This window comes from Centruroides vittatus, unplaced genomic scaffold (genome assembly GCF_030686945.1).
Source record: "Centruroides vittatus isolate TY-2023 unplaced genomic scaffold, ASM3068694v2 contig_799, whole genome shotgun sequence".
Classification (NCBI taxonomy): Eukaryota; Metazoa; Arthropoda; class Arachnida; order Scorpiones; family Buthidae; genus Centruroides; species Centruroides vittatus.
Genome location: NW_027122516.1, coordinates 2,486,487 through 2,502,032, shown reverse-complemented (window position 1 = coordinate 2,502,032; position 15,546 = coordinate 2,486,487). Strand labels below are relative to the sequence as shown.

Sequence of the window (15,546 nt, the reverse complement as noted above, 5' to 3'; positions counted from 1 at the left end):
CTAAAATTAAAATCATCAATAATTAAGTATTAATTACCGTATATCTTGGCGGATAAGACGATAGTTGAACCATAAAAAATGGCCCCAAAAATCCGGGGTCGTCTTATAGGACAGATACAAAAAAATTAGATTGAAATTTATATAAATTAAAACCGTTATAAAAGAACAGACAAACCGTAATTATTTACTAGAAGAGAGTAGGGTATGTGCACAAAATAGAATATGTAAGGTCGCCGACAGGTGGGGATAAGTTAATCCCGTGTCAGGATGAACCTAAGGGACGTTTGCATGTGGGTGTGGCAGAGGAGGCAAATGATGACAAGTGTTTTACATAAGGAAACCCGTTTATTGGATAACATATATGCTTACATCCACAATTGACAGTCCACTTCTCTAAAGTCCTTCAGAGTGGCAAGGATTTCCCTTCCGTCGAAGCCCCAAGGGCAGACAAGATGAGATCGCTGGACAGATGCTCGCAGAGGTGCTGAGGCGTCCTACGTTGTTGGCGGCGACACAACACAACACAGATCACGGCTCTTTGCGGGATGCGGAAGAGACTCTCTCCAACCTTGGAGATTCCGATTTTTATAGTTCTTCGCTCGCTATTCCAATTTCCGATTGGTCCCTCATTCCCTTTCCCATTTTCCAATTGGTCTCTCCTTTGTTTCTAGGAGAAACTTGGGATGACCCGGGTCATGGGAAAGGTCCGATTCGGAGTGTCCATCTCGTGACTTTTTGACCATTGTGTTTGGAGATTGTTGATAAATTTACAAAACTTGAACTCATAATTTAGCCCGTTAATTGCGATTTCTGTCATCTAGGAACTTTTATGATTCAAGCGCAATGTTTTTCTAGCTATTAAAACTGTCCCCCCTTCCCAAAGTTGTCTTCTTAGATCAACTATTTATGAGCACTCGAGTCAGAATTTCACCTATTTACGAGCTTTTGTGTCATACTTCTATTTATTTATGGGCTTTCGTATCAGAATTTTACCCTTCTGTTTGACATAGATGAATCGTTTTTAACACGTGTTTTGGCACTTGTTCCGGCACATGTTCCGACACTTGTTTACATTTTGTGTCGCAATGTCTAGATCAAGAGTTTTTTCTTTTTCTCTCTCTCTCTCTTTTTTCTATATAATCTATTGTTATGATTTAAATGCAAGAATTTCGTGATTTACGGACCTCGTCTGCAACCTCACAAATAGCCCATACAATGTTTTTGTGAATAGTCATGGTCATTACCCGAATGCCCGAATTAGTGTGAATGTTTGCAAAAATCGCCAGATGCAAGAAAATAAAATTTGTTCATTTGAAAAATTACAAATAGGACATAATTCCATATATGCTATACAGTATTATTATTCAGATAATGATTGCTGATCTAAACTAAATTCATAGGCCACTGATAATTTTGGGGTCGTCTTATAGGACAGATATACGCTAAAACTATAAAACTTTGACAAAAATTTATACATCGTCTTATCTGAAGGTCGTCTTATCCGCCGAGATATACGGTAATAATTTATTTATTATTTCATTGAGTAAAATCAGTAAGTAATATATGTAAAACCAACCTCTTCTGCAACTGCTTCATTTCTGTGATAAGCCGAAGAAATTGGCGCAACTGCAGCTGCAGCTGCAGCTGCAAGCTCAGGAGGATCTCTATCATCAAAACTTGGATACTCGGGAGCCCATCCATCAGAAAATACTGGATGATATTCTTTGTCATAGTCCTTCCACTGGTCTCTGAAGTGAAATAAATTTATATGTGATAAGTTTATTAATTAAGTACTCGAAAAATCTTTCAAAGTAAACCATTTAATCTTTAAAGATTTATTTTTTTAAACTTTAAAGTGTTTCATCTCTACATCTTCATCACATTAATATTCAAATATTAGAACATCATATAATATCAGATAATCTGATATTATTCTGATATTCTAATATCTGATATATTCTAACACTAACATTTCTGAAATCTTTAGTCATCATCAAATGTAGGACATACAAACTTAAGCTTAGAATTGTAAAAAGAATAAAGATTCTTTGAAATGTTTCCACAGAAACTAGACTTTACAGTTTAAAAACCCATCTTGAAAGATACAAACATAAATTACTTCAAATTAACAACAACTTTATCATATCTTTCTGAACTAGACTAGAATCCCACAATAATCCTTTACAGAGTGATATTAAAAAAAAAATAATTATATTTTATTATTTAATGATCAATATTGACTTTTCTGTAATTCAAAGGCAGTTTTGTTAAACTAGAATTAGAAAACAGTTGGAAAAATTTCTCTACTTTGTAAAAACTTATCCAATAATTTACTAACATTTGACTAGTAGTAAGATTTGCAAGAATAATTCATCCTTTTTTTCCCATTTAATTCAATTAAGAAAAATTATTTTAATAATTAATTTATGTTTATTATCTACAAGTGACATATAAAATTTTATATTATTATTTAATATAAATATTTACAGAGTTGATTACATTAAGAAAAATAAAAGAACATAAACTTTAACTACATATTATACGAATTGTTCAGAGGCCAATCAGCCCAAGTCAATTTTATTCAAAATCAGGGTCTTTGCTCTAAAAGGAAATATAAAGAGTAAATTTTCTGGTGCCAAAAGCTCAAGTCCTCAACATTTATAAACACTACTAGATCATACCATCTCTTCTGTCTAGGAACATTGACAAAGTAATGAGGCATGACTCTAAATTTTGTCTCCTTAATATTGTAATGACTGGACTTAGGCTAATTGACCTCTGAACGTTCGTATACATAACACAAAAGACTGATATAAGTTGCTATATGTGTCACAAATTGGCAAGGTAGCAAATATAATTCATTATTACGATTAACAAAAATGTTTTTTCTTACCTTGGAATAATCCATGGTTCTCCCAAACTGTGCCATAAATCAGTCTCTTTCGAGGTACAACAATTTGTAAGCAACTCAATTGATTCCCGAGTTAAAAGCGGAGTAACAACCCTTGAAGCTAAATTTGAACTATAATTGGAATCCTTGGCTGCGTCTATGATCAGAGCCAACGGAGTAAACAAAAAATGTACCAATTCTGGAGCATTGGGATCGTGTATGTGACTTTTTAATTTGGCCTTTAAAGAAATAATATTTATAATAACTAAACTTTATAATTTTATTATTATAAAATTTAATAAGTACAAAATTTAAAAAATATAGTATTATTATTATTATTACTGTTACATTCAAGAATAATCCCTTTTGAATTTATCATTCATAGATAAATTAATGAATAACATAAAAAGATAAAAGATAAAAATTAGAAAGCAAAACTAAAACTATTTTGCAATTAATAACTAAACATATTTAATAAATGAACAATATTCATAATAAACATAAAATATTTTAAGTAACTTTTGAATAAAATGTAGATAATATTGAAATTATAAATAAATAAATAACAGAAGTAAAATTTACGTAAGCAATTTTATCTTACAGAACGTACCAATAAGTTAAATGATAATTTAAATTTTTGCAAAATATCGATAAATTCTCTTTCTGGCGGAGGTTTGGCTCGCATGCTTAACATGCCATCTAAAATTTAAATTTAATAAAACAAAATTTCATTAAGTTATAATAAAATTTTAATAATTTAAACCTATTATAATACCAATTTTTAACTTACCACCCATGTCTTTCTTTTTATTTTTTCGACTTTTTTGTCTACGTTCTAATTCCTTGTAAGCTGCCGCGGCATGTTGCAGTCTTGCTATAAACCTCTCAATGTCATCAAAACAATGATTTAAAATAGCCTAAAATAATTTTATTTAAATGTTAATAAGGTACAAAGATATATAAATAATAATAATACCTGTTCAGTATTAAAGAAAATAACTCACAACATCTTGCTCATATTTATCACTTGCAGTCGAACTTGTTTCGTCATTTGATTCTCGGACATACATATCGCTCCTTCCCATTCTCTGATGGGAATAATTTGTCTCTCGATGTTGAGAATCTAATTTAAATTTTAGGAGATGATGATGATTAAAATGAAATTTTTATTTCTTTTACATTTAATTTCACATATTAAATAATGTAATCAAGAATAGAATAACATGCTTACAATGGTCTTTTAAATGTATTTATAATTTATTTTTATAATTTTATATGTATGAACATATGAACACCAACCGAAGAGGACTTTTTATTATGTCCAAAATGCATTTGGAGTGTTCTATAGTATGTACAGTACATGTTAAAGGAGCCACAGTTTATTGTAAATTTTTATTATTAATAATAATAATCATTAAAGAATTTGTTAATCTCATTCACTGGTGTGATAAGCCCATATGTGTGTGTATATACAGGGTGGGCCAGCGAAAACGAAACGGCAGAGTGTTCGTGTTCGTCCAAGCAAATCACTCGGACAAGTTGATTTTATTCTCGAGGGGACATCTTTTGCAATAAAGTTTTTGCGATTCTGAATGCAACAGACAACAAAAAATTTTAAAAACTCATTTATTTTGTATTAACTAAACAAACATTTATTTCGAAAAAAATGTTTGTTTAGTTAATATTCAGATTCGCAAAAACTTTATTGCATAAGATGTCCCCTGAGAGTAAAATCGACCTGTCCAAGTGATTTGCTTGGACGAACACGAACACTCTGCCGTTTCGTTTTCGCTGGCCCACCCTGTATATATATACATACATATATATATATACATACATACATATATATGTGTGTGTGTGTGTGTGTCTTGTTTGATTTAGATTAATTATTAAATGTAATCAAGAATTTTTCTACTTACAGTTAGAGTTGGCTGCAGCAGCGGCAGCATTAAACATGTTCACTTGCTCTCTAACACTGATACCCGAAATGCCATTTACAGGCGGATCAGGTGGAGGGTTGCTTGGTGGAGGGGGGAGTTGTCTCATATTATCTTTGTACCTAATATATGAAACTGTTATTAAATTTCCATCACTCCGTCTACCTTATCATATTAAAGCGGCAATATCTTTGAACATTGAACCTATTTTAATCCTTCTCAGATAAGATTAGAATTTTAATATGAAACTTTTATTACATATTTTATAAGCTTTTGTTATTAAATAACTACAATTATATAAAAATTTCTTAAACACTTTCGTTAGATAAATGTTTATATATCATTTTACCTTGATTTTGCCTTGCCGCTCATAAACATTTTTATTTCATCTACAACATCTTGTGCCTAAAAAAAATTTGATATTGTTAATTTTATTTATAAACAATTAAATGTTTTTCTAATAGACTTAATACTTTATTTGTACAAAAAGTAATAAAAAAACATGTAAAAATTAAAATTATATTAACTGAATTTCACTAAACTTACAGAAACTTGAGCGCATTGGAAGATGTGCATTTCCGAAGGATTATGATTTTTACTTTTTGGATCCTCTCTTACGATGAAAATGAGAATGTTATTGTACAGTTCTCTTCTACCATCGCTTGTACATGCTGTTGGATCACTTATTAAACTCATTGGAAATCTTTCAACAATGTCCTTTATAGAAATTTAATAAAATGATTGAATTATTAATTTTATCAAAAATTTTAATTCTCATGTTATGAAAATAAAAAATATTTTATATTATAAATGATTTAAACAGTTTCAATAAACTGGGTATAAAAATTAAAAACGAAACAAGAAAGATTTTTCTCTTTCCACTTACCCCATTTTCATAATCTATAATAATAACCCAATTTCTTTCCAGTCTCATTTGCATTTTTTGTGTCCAAATTCCACTGGATTTTTCCATTTGCAATAAACGACGAAGCCCATCTTTAGGTGCAACCAAACCTAAAAATTCATTCACAAATAAAACAGTTTTAAAAGAAAAGCCAGATTTATTAAAATATGTATATAAACTGATTATTTGTTCCTAATTAAAAAACTAATAATAATAAATAACAATGTATCTCGATGGTTTGACATTTCTATTTTCTTTTGCTTTCTAGCATAGGAACTTTTTGAAAATATCATAAATGCCAATAATGAGTAAAATTTCATTACATCTGACACCACTGGAGATATGATATGGGAGAGGGTGAGGAGATTGATAGAGGGTCCTCTATCAATCCCCTCACCCTCTTGAGTTCCATACTCCAAAATTTAATAGCACAAATGCCCATTATATACAAGTTACCATGTTAAATTTCATTTCTTAATCTTTACCCCATCCTGAGATATTAAATAAAATAGATGCAAACACACATGCAAAATTCTCCCCTTTTTTTACTTTATTGAGTTCAGAGGGTCTGAAAGCATTGAGATTTGAAAAAAACCTAGATGTTCAAATTTAACGTGGTTATAATACTTTCCTGTAGTTATGTATACAAAACAGCTGGGAAAATAAAACAATACAAAAATGATATAAATTAAAATTTCTTTTGAAGGGTAATGAAAACTGCCCCCTTTTTTAATAATTTTGTTCTTATATTTTTATAACTTTCAGAAGAGAAGGATACTTTATACAGAATTTATGACTGGTTCCTTATGTCAGATTCTGATAAAGTAACATTTCTGTTATTACTCTACCAGATAAAATTATATATATGGTGTGAATTATATCATATGAGTTAAAAATTAGAAATAGTCAAGTAAAACAAAAAGAATAGAGTATAAAGTGGTGAGTTCTTTACAAAAATTTAATATAAATAAATTCATATACAGACATTTTCACTTAGAAATGAATATATGTATTTTCAATTCAAATTGCTTTTTTTTTTATCGTAAAAGCGTTCTAGCCTCGAGAAATGCAGTTTAAATTGAATTAACATTTTCGGAACTTCTTACAAATGCATATTTAGTTTCAAATGTGGGGGGGAAAACGAAAATACTATGTACGTACATTAGACAAACTTTTTTAGCTGGAAGAATTAAAAATTCATTAGATCCATCTAAAAGAAATAAAAACATTTATTCTATCTAATTAAGCTCATTTCAGTAAAGAAATAAATATATTACATGTTACTAATTTAATTACAATGCATACATATCAATTTTTCTAAATGAATTCTTAATTATCATCTAATATTCTTGCTGATAAGATGAAAATATTTTCCTAAAAGGTCAAACTACATGGCTACACACTTGATAAAGAATAAATTCGAACATTAGATTAAAGACTACCTATTCGCTCTTGATTGTTTCTTTATTTATTCTTAACTTTAATTAATTATTAAGATATAGATTAATAAGTGTCTACTATTATTAAAATAGTCATTAAAAACAAAAGTTTATTTATAGGAAATCAGATAATAATGACACGTATATGTCTTATCTCTGTAATTTGTATTTGCATGATTGTAGAAAATGTTTAAGATATAATTCCAAATACACTTTGATAAAACAAACTCATATTTAAAAAACAATTTTCAGAAAAAATTGTTTGATAATTACAAGTAAATATAGTTTTAGGAAATTTGCCAGAGTAAAAATACTAATAATGAATTTAAAATAAACTAAAAAAATTACTTCTTCAATCATTAAAATTCATAATTTCTGTTTTATCGATGATCTTAAGAATGTTTATTTTGATGTAACAACGAGCCAAAAGAGTTGAAAATATCTGCACACACTAAAATAAACATTCTTAATACCTCCAATAAAGCAGAAATAGTGAATTTAAAATAATAAAAAAAAATATAGTTTGATTAAATATCACTTCAATTCCAATTCTAAAATAAAATTAAACTTATGTTATATTTAATGTGTGTATTATTAAGTGTACAGATATGACTCAACTTACAACCATTCAAAGTTATAACGCTCTCCCACAAACATTTGCAGTAGCCATATTGATGAATGCAAGGAACTTATGATTGAAAGCAAAGCAAAGTATCTAGGCTGCTGCACTCATAACTGTACACACAAGCTCATATCCTCTAAGATTTGCTTCACAATAGCTATAACGAATTGCGTTATTACACATAATGTACATTCTGTTTTTGTTGTTATCAACATTGATTACTGTTTATGGTCACCTTAGGATAAAATTGCCTTGCAGTGTGATACTTTTGTTCTGTAGTGGTAGTGTTTTTGTTTGCATTTATTATCTTGGACTTACGATCAAACTGTCAGAATGGAAACTAATCTTAAGTTGAGGTTTATCTGTACCTACAGTATACACATCACAAGAAAGATTTTTACATGAGATGGTCAACACGTTATTTAACATACAATTTCTTAATTTTTAAATGTTTTTACTTCAGACCAGATTACATTAATTACCAGTTTGTAATAAAAATTCAAATGCAAAGTTGTTGATCTTATAGACATATTAAAATTATGATACGACTAATCTTATACCCCGTTCGCACCGAACATTTCAATCTAGATTGTGACCAAGGTCGGCGACTATGCCTTGGTGCGAACACCCTCGACCGTTTCAATCTCGACTGAAACGAGGTTCAATCGCGATTGACTCGAGAGAGTTCTTGAAACTAGATCCAGTCATAAGAGAGATCCCACAATCCCACGCGCGTGAGAAAATACAAGATGGCTACAGAACACGTGTCGGGCTATCGGCAAAGAAATAAAAAAGATGTTTGGAGAGACGATGACATCTGTCTATTATTAGATATATGGCAAGAAAAAGTATTTATTTCTAATCAAAACTTCCATTTTGTGTGTTGGTGTTTGTGACTTACCGAGTAGTTATGCCAGTTTTATCATCGCTTACAATAGCCGGGTTTTTCTCAAGCGAGTTACCTGTGCGAACGGCACGACATTCGACTGGCGACAATCACAATCCAGATTGTAGGTAAATCGAGATCGAAGTGAGTCGTGGATTGTGTGCGAACGGGGTATTATCAAAGTATCAAAGTAATATTTTACAGCCTAAGTGTTTCGCTATTTTCATTAAAAAAATCAATTCAAATTAATTAGATTCCTTCAGTTTTTTTCATCAAAGAAATCTAATCAATTTTCTTGTTTTATTTCACGTTAATTTAGACTTAGAAATAATTAATATAGCAAAAGATTTCTAATTATTATTGATAAATGTCAACCTTTAAAATAAATTTATACTTATATAATTGAAGCGTGCAATGCCATAAGATTGTAAATGCCATTTTTCTCAAAATACATTTTATTGAAGAAATGAATTTTAAATGCAATGTTTTTTCCTACAAAAATATATTGTGGTGATAGTGGTGCTCTAAGTGGCTATATTTTTAAGATGAATTTATGTGCAAGCCATAATGTTTTAAGTGCCAAAGTGCAAGCCATGTGACTTTTGGCACGTAAAATGTTACGGTTTACATTTACATCATTTTGTTATTCTAATTTGTAACGCAGCGAGTTTTTTACGATTTTATTCTAAAATTGAAATGAATTCCTTAAAGTATGAAATACATAAAAGAAGAAAGAAATGTGCAGAAAATTGGAAGAAGAACATTCAAAAGAAACAAAAAAATAGTGGCTTAGAGTACATTTCCTCCATATCACAGAAAGTTAATCTGAGAAAAGATACACCAACAAGGTAAAAGACTTAATACTTCAAAAATATAGATGTAGACTTGAGATTTACAAGATATGGATAATCATTGTGTTTATGCATGGGTATACAACTTGTAGATGACTATGTTTCCAACAAGTTTGTCAAACTTTTTGTTTACGTTACAGGTGCCATGCAAGTGTTCCTTGCTTGCAAAATGTACGTGGCTTACGTCAGGAACTCTTCTAACAATTTTATGAACTGGCTGACTACAATAAGCAGCAGAGTTATCTTCAAAGACTTGTTCATCCCAGACGATAAAAAGGAGACAATATGGGAAGTACCATCATCCTTCTGAAAGTAGAAGGCAACACTCTTTCAGTTATCATTTGCTTCTTCCTGGTGGAAGTGAAATAAGAGTTTGCCTTAAGACATTGTGTAATACATTTGGAATTACTGCAGGAAGAATTCAGTTGATTGGAGAAACGATTTTGGGAGGAAAATTGGATGCTACTGATCAAAGAGGAGGCCAGCGAAAATGTGCTGAAAAGCAATTGTGGACAGAAGAAATAATTGAGCACATTAGGAGTTTCCCAAGTAAAGAAAGTCATTATGCTCGAGCCAAAAGTACAGATAAAATGTACTTATCACCTGATCTCAATGTTAGCAGAATGTATAGAGCCTTCCTTGAGAAATATTGTCAACAGTATGCTGGGAGCAAAGCCCCAGTTACTCGACAATGGTACAATGAAATTTTCCTGACCAAATTCAATCTATCTTTTCAAAGACCTCGCACTGGACACTTTCTCAACTTGTAACCGCCTTGATGTACGAATAAAAGCAGGTGATGCATCAGCAAAAACAGAACTGGAATTACATCATCGCAGAGCTGAAGTAACTACAAAAGACATGTCCGATGACACAAAAAGTGCAAAAACCTCAGATTCATATGTTATATATTTTGACTTGCAGCAGCAAATGTATATACCACAATTAACACACACTGAAATGTATTATGCTCAACAATTGGCATGCTACAGCCTTGGAATTCACGATTCAATTAAAGAGAAAGGATGCATGTGTTTGTGGAGTGAGAATTTTGGAGGAAGAGGGTCTTCGGAAATATCATCCTGTATATACCATTATATTACTACTTAGGCTGTTATTGGTGACCGAAAGAAGCTGACTTTGTGGACAGACAATTGTGTTGGTCAAAACAAAAATCAATACATGATAGCCATGTATCTAGTGTTATTGGCCAATAATGTATTTTCAGAAATAACACATAAATACCCCGTAAAGGGTCACACATTTCTCAGTTGTGATTGAGACTTTGCTCTAATTGAAAAATGGAAGAAAAAATGCAGAGCCTACACACTAAAGGATCTTGTAGACATCATTAAAAGTGCAGGGACCAAAAACCCTTTTACCTGCATTGTATTTGAGAAATTTCATGACTTTAAATCGATTGCCCATGCATTTTTGAACAAAAAAGACCTAGGTATCTCAACAGCATCCCAAATTAGACTCTCATCAAATAACTTTGGTAAAGTTATGATTGCTAAAGATGGAGGTAAAAAAGCAAGATGGTGCAGTGGGCTTAATGTGCTGAAAGATGGAGTTAGCATTGATGATTTCAAAAATCTTCCAGCTTCCTCTTGCTTGCTCCCATTTTGGGATTCCTCAAAAGAAGAAACCTGACATTGGTAAAATGATACCATTTTTAAATCCAATAGCACAAACCTATTTCAAGGAGATGCTAGCAGAACCGGATAACTGAATGCCAGTTTATCAATAGTTTAACCTGTATCACTTTATTATTTTATATTTCAAAACGATATTTGGACTTCTATTAATCTTTCAAATTTGAAGCTTTTAAATACATTTTAACTTTTATTACACTAAATTAATACCTTATTGTTTACATTTTCCTTTATTTGACATAATTATATTACAATTGATAAAGATTACAGTCCTATTCAAGTACCAAAACTGTGGGCCCCACATTGTTGAAGCAAGGAGGCAGTCACTAATAGATTATTGTCAGTTTTTAATGTTAAAAGTGATATTGAATTTGTAAATTGTGTTTAATAATTTAAATGTAACGTTTTTGGTATTCTAAACTGTTTTTCAGCTGTAAAAACATTAATTTTATGATTGCAATTGTTTTTGGCATTTGCAACTTTATGCACTTGCACAATTTTGGCATTTACAACGTTATGGCTCTAACCCTGTTTTTAAACTTTTTTTGTTTCCTTACTATCATACTTAGGTGTTTGAAATTAAACCCAATGTTTTATTCCAAAGTGTATATTGTTAAATAATTTTTCTAGCATTTGATTAAAGTTTGTTCATTAGAAAAAGTGTTTTTTCTCTCTCCTGAAAAGTTTGTTTTTTGGCATTTACAACATTATGGCATTGCATGCTTCAATTAGATAAATAATAAAGATTAGCATAAAAAAATGATTGATTATTAATTCTTTTTATTCTTTGAAATTAATTTGACTTTTTGAATCGAATATTAATTATTAATGATTAATAAACAATCAATTGCAGCAAATATTTAGCAATTATTTTCAATTTCTTAGTGTTCTTGGTGACAAAAGATAGACAAAACGCATTAAATTTTTTAAGGATAAACTTTAAATTACAACACACTACACCAAGAAGTATAATAACAAACACAGTGTATAATAATAACCAGTGTAAAGAAAGAAAGAAAAACACTATCTCTGGACAAACATTTTCTAACTCCTCCTGAATTCTTCAGGTGTTATAATGGTTACACAATGGAACATTGTTCGAAACATAAAAGTTTTTTTGAAAGAAACATAAATTCGAACCACCATTCAAACTATAAGTACAAAATTTAAAACCACACATGCATTGTCCTGCCCATAACAAAGAATCAACCAACGACTATGCCTCATATGTCAAGTAGAGCCTGCCAGGATATCGACAACCTCATTTCCTCCTCAAAATTTATACAAGATGATGCAAAGTTAGCTTTGAAGATTTCTATGGCCTCCAACCATCTGAGGTGCTCCGTGTGGGATGTTGCAAAGAGGAGTTTGGTCCATGTGAAGTCCGTCACAATTTCTGGTTCCACTGTACAGAAGAACTCAAGAGGAGTTAGAAAACATTTGTCTAGCGATAGTTTTTTTTTTCTTCACACCAGTTCTGTGTTTGTTATTGAAGATAAACTTCTTTTAATAGTTAATATTACCAAGATTTAATTGCTTTTCTCAAGTGATGAATTTTAATTATCTTAAACCTGTAAACAATCTTCTGAATAATATAATTATAGACTTTACTCAACAACCTTGAATTTATGTGACCAGAAAAAGTATTTTTTCAGAAAGTTTTAGACTTTATCAAAATTTTTCTGGTCTAAATTTTCTTTTAATCTTATATTTAACTTAATTATTAAAATTTTTTAGTGAAATATTCATATCAAATCATAATTATTATTATGATTATTATTAAAGTGACTAATATTACACCAAAAGAAATTATGTTCTTTGTTATGAAAAACAAAATTTAAGGATAAACCTGTTTCTGTTAAACAACTGTTTTACTCAATTATAAAAGTTTAAATATATATATATATGTTTTTTTAAATTAATGAAAAATTTCTGAAAAATAATTGTACAAAATACTATTTAATCAATTTGTTTACGTAAACTTCCAATCTTCAAATTTCTTAGAATTCAGTTAATAAGAAGAAGATTCCTGCTGATATTTTAATTACATTATTTCTGTGCAATGAAAACTAGAATCAAAGAAAATAAACAGTAAACAGGTTTAGTTACTATGGAAATTAAAAATGACTTTGTTTTCAAGAATATAAACTTAATGTGAAATGAGATTTACATATATTCTACTAGTAATAAGAATTTTTGCAACAAATCTTATAAAAGTATTTTACACATGAAATTTGATAGATTAGTAAAAATTAAAATTGAGTACTTGAACAGATATTATGTAAAATAAATACTAAATTATATACAGTCTTCCAAAAAGAATGCTCCAGTTTAAATTATTGTAATTATGTTAATTATTATCCGAGAACACAGTAATTAACATTAAAACATTGGAAAACTGTCCAAGTTTCACATTTACCCATTACAATTTCTCAAATGTTCACCTCGTGTCATGTCACACTTCCAACTAATACGCATTCTTTCTACACTTACTACAGCACATCCATTGTCACCCCTCCCATAGCAACCATAATTCTATAAGCTCCTGCAGATTACTTGTGTTGCACAATGACTAGTGATTCTGACTTTGTGGATTTCCGAACACAAAGTGTGTTCTCTATTATGGGTTTGCCATTTTTGTTTATGGCACTTCCTAGAGATAGACAATAAGGCATTTAAATGCAGATTGCAAATGAAACATGGACAGTTATTCTATCGATTTGTGTACATCACATACTTCTCAGATAATAATAAACATAATTACAGTAATTTAAAATGGTACCAATATTCATTTTGGAAGACCCTATAAATTAAAAATGCCAAGTTCAGTGATAAACTTTGACATTCAATGAACTATTAACATTTTAATCATCAGAGAAAAGAAAACATTTCAAATTACAAAGTTAGAGAGAGAGAAAAACATTCAATTTATACATTTTTGTTTCAAATTTATAAATGAGAAATGTCAAAAAAGAACCATTTAGTTTCAACTTCTCTGGCAAACACAATTCTGACACAGTTTATATGATTTAACATGTTGTTTCAATGTTCCTTGTATCATACTTTCTGTCTCTATCTAATTTTGACAATAGGATATTTCAGTTCCAAATATTAAACTAAGAACCTATTAGAATATGAAATAAGAAACTGAAAGTCATTGTTAAATTACATTAATCACTATATTTCAGCTAACAGAGAAAATATGATGATTAATCACATATCATCATACATTGTATTTTAGTTCTATATCGACATATAGAACTAAAATACAATGTATGATATATACAAAAAGTGTATTGCAATATATTGGCATGTTAAAATTGTGCTTGCTGTAGAAAATAAAAGCAAATAACATTTCTTTCTCATTTATAAATTTAAAATGAAAATCATTTCTTTTTAGTTTGCTTTATTCTAAAACTTTATAATTCAAATTTGTTTTTGTTTTCAGCAATTGAAAAATTAATATTGATCTTCAAAAATTAGGTCAAGGTCATTTGCACGTCATTACTCAATATGGCACCACCAATTTATTATATAAATGTACAAATTCCAATTTCTGAATTTGCATTTCACTAAAAATTTGAACATTAAAGGGATTTTGAATGTATTCTATAATGGACAAGAACATATTCAAAAGCATAATTAAGCTAATTGTGTCCTCTAATAACAGTATTTATTTGCTTATTAACAGTTATCATCTAGTTTAAAAATTATATTTTATCTGATATAGATAATGCAGAGTTTTAAAAATTATATTATTTTCTTTAGCGAGTTCTGAATTCTACATCCAGAAACTATTCACAATTATCAATACTATTCTATAAACTAATTAAGTAAGGCTGAGATTAGTTTATTACACTGATTTTATAAATTATGTAAATGCAGATGAGAAGTTTTATTGTTAATTTAATAGAGTGCTAACTAAGCTAATAACAATCTTGTAAAACAAGCAGTAGTAGGAATTGAACTAAATTGACATCATTTATATAAAACTGTCATGAATTTAGTGTATTGTATTACTGTAAATACATTTTCGAAAATTCATGTTTTCATTTAATTAAAGTTATCAACTTTCAATATATAATGGCATACTATTTCGTATTAAATACATTTTATTCTTTTCTAATCCTTAAAATTATTAATTAGGAGTATAATAATAACTCCTAATTAATAACTTATTGTTACTATTAATTTTTAACAGGATAATAATTATATTGTTTGACAAATATAAATGGATTTATTTATTAATGCATATTAAAATCAATATAACACATTAATATTTAAAAATAAAAAATCATTTTCTAAACAGGTCAATGACAAATGATTGAAATCTCAAGATGATATGAAACTGGCTGTGCAAAT

The 15,546-nt window shown here is 29.5% G+C and overlaps 1 protein-coding gene across 2 annotated transcripts in view; it reads right to left on the bottom strand.

The window, feature by feature from the left end:
- LOC136981895 (epidermal growth factor receptor kinase substrate 8-like) overlaps window positions 1–15,546 on the bottom strand; it is a 29,720-nt gene that overhangs the window by 1,355 nt on the left and 12,819 nt on the right. For both annotated transcript variants that reach the window (XM_067278276.1, XM_067278275.1), the window contains exons 5-13: window positions 5,714–5,841; window positions 5,374–5,544; window positions 5,177–5,232; window positions 4,810–4,949; window positions 3,895–4,013; window positions 3,681–3,807; window positions 3,501–3,589; window positions 2,894–3,129; window positions 1,577–1,748 (exon numbers count right to left, since the gene is read on the bottom strand). In XM_067278276.1, coding sequence (XP_067134377.1) covers window positions 1,577–1,748; window positions 2,894–3,129; window positions 3,501–3,589; window positions 3,681–3,807; window positions 3,895–4,013; window positions 4,810–4,949; window positions 5,177–5,232; window positions 5,374–5,544; window positions 5,714–5,841 — 1,238 coding nt within the window. The remainder of the gene's footprint in view (window positions 1–1,576; window positions 1,749–2,893; window positions 3,130–3,500; window positions 3,590–3,680; window positions 3,808–3,894; window positions 4,014–4,809; window positions 4,950–5,176; window positions 5,233–5,373; window positions 5,545–5,713; window positions 5,842–15,546) is intronic.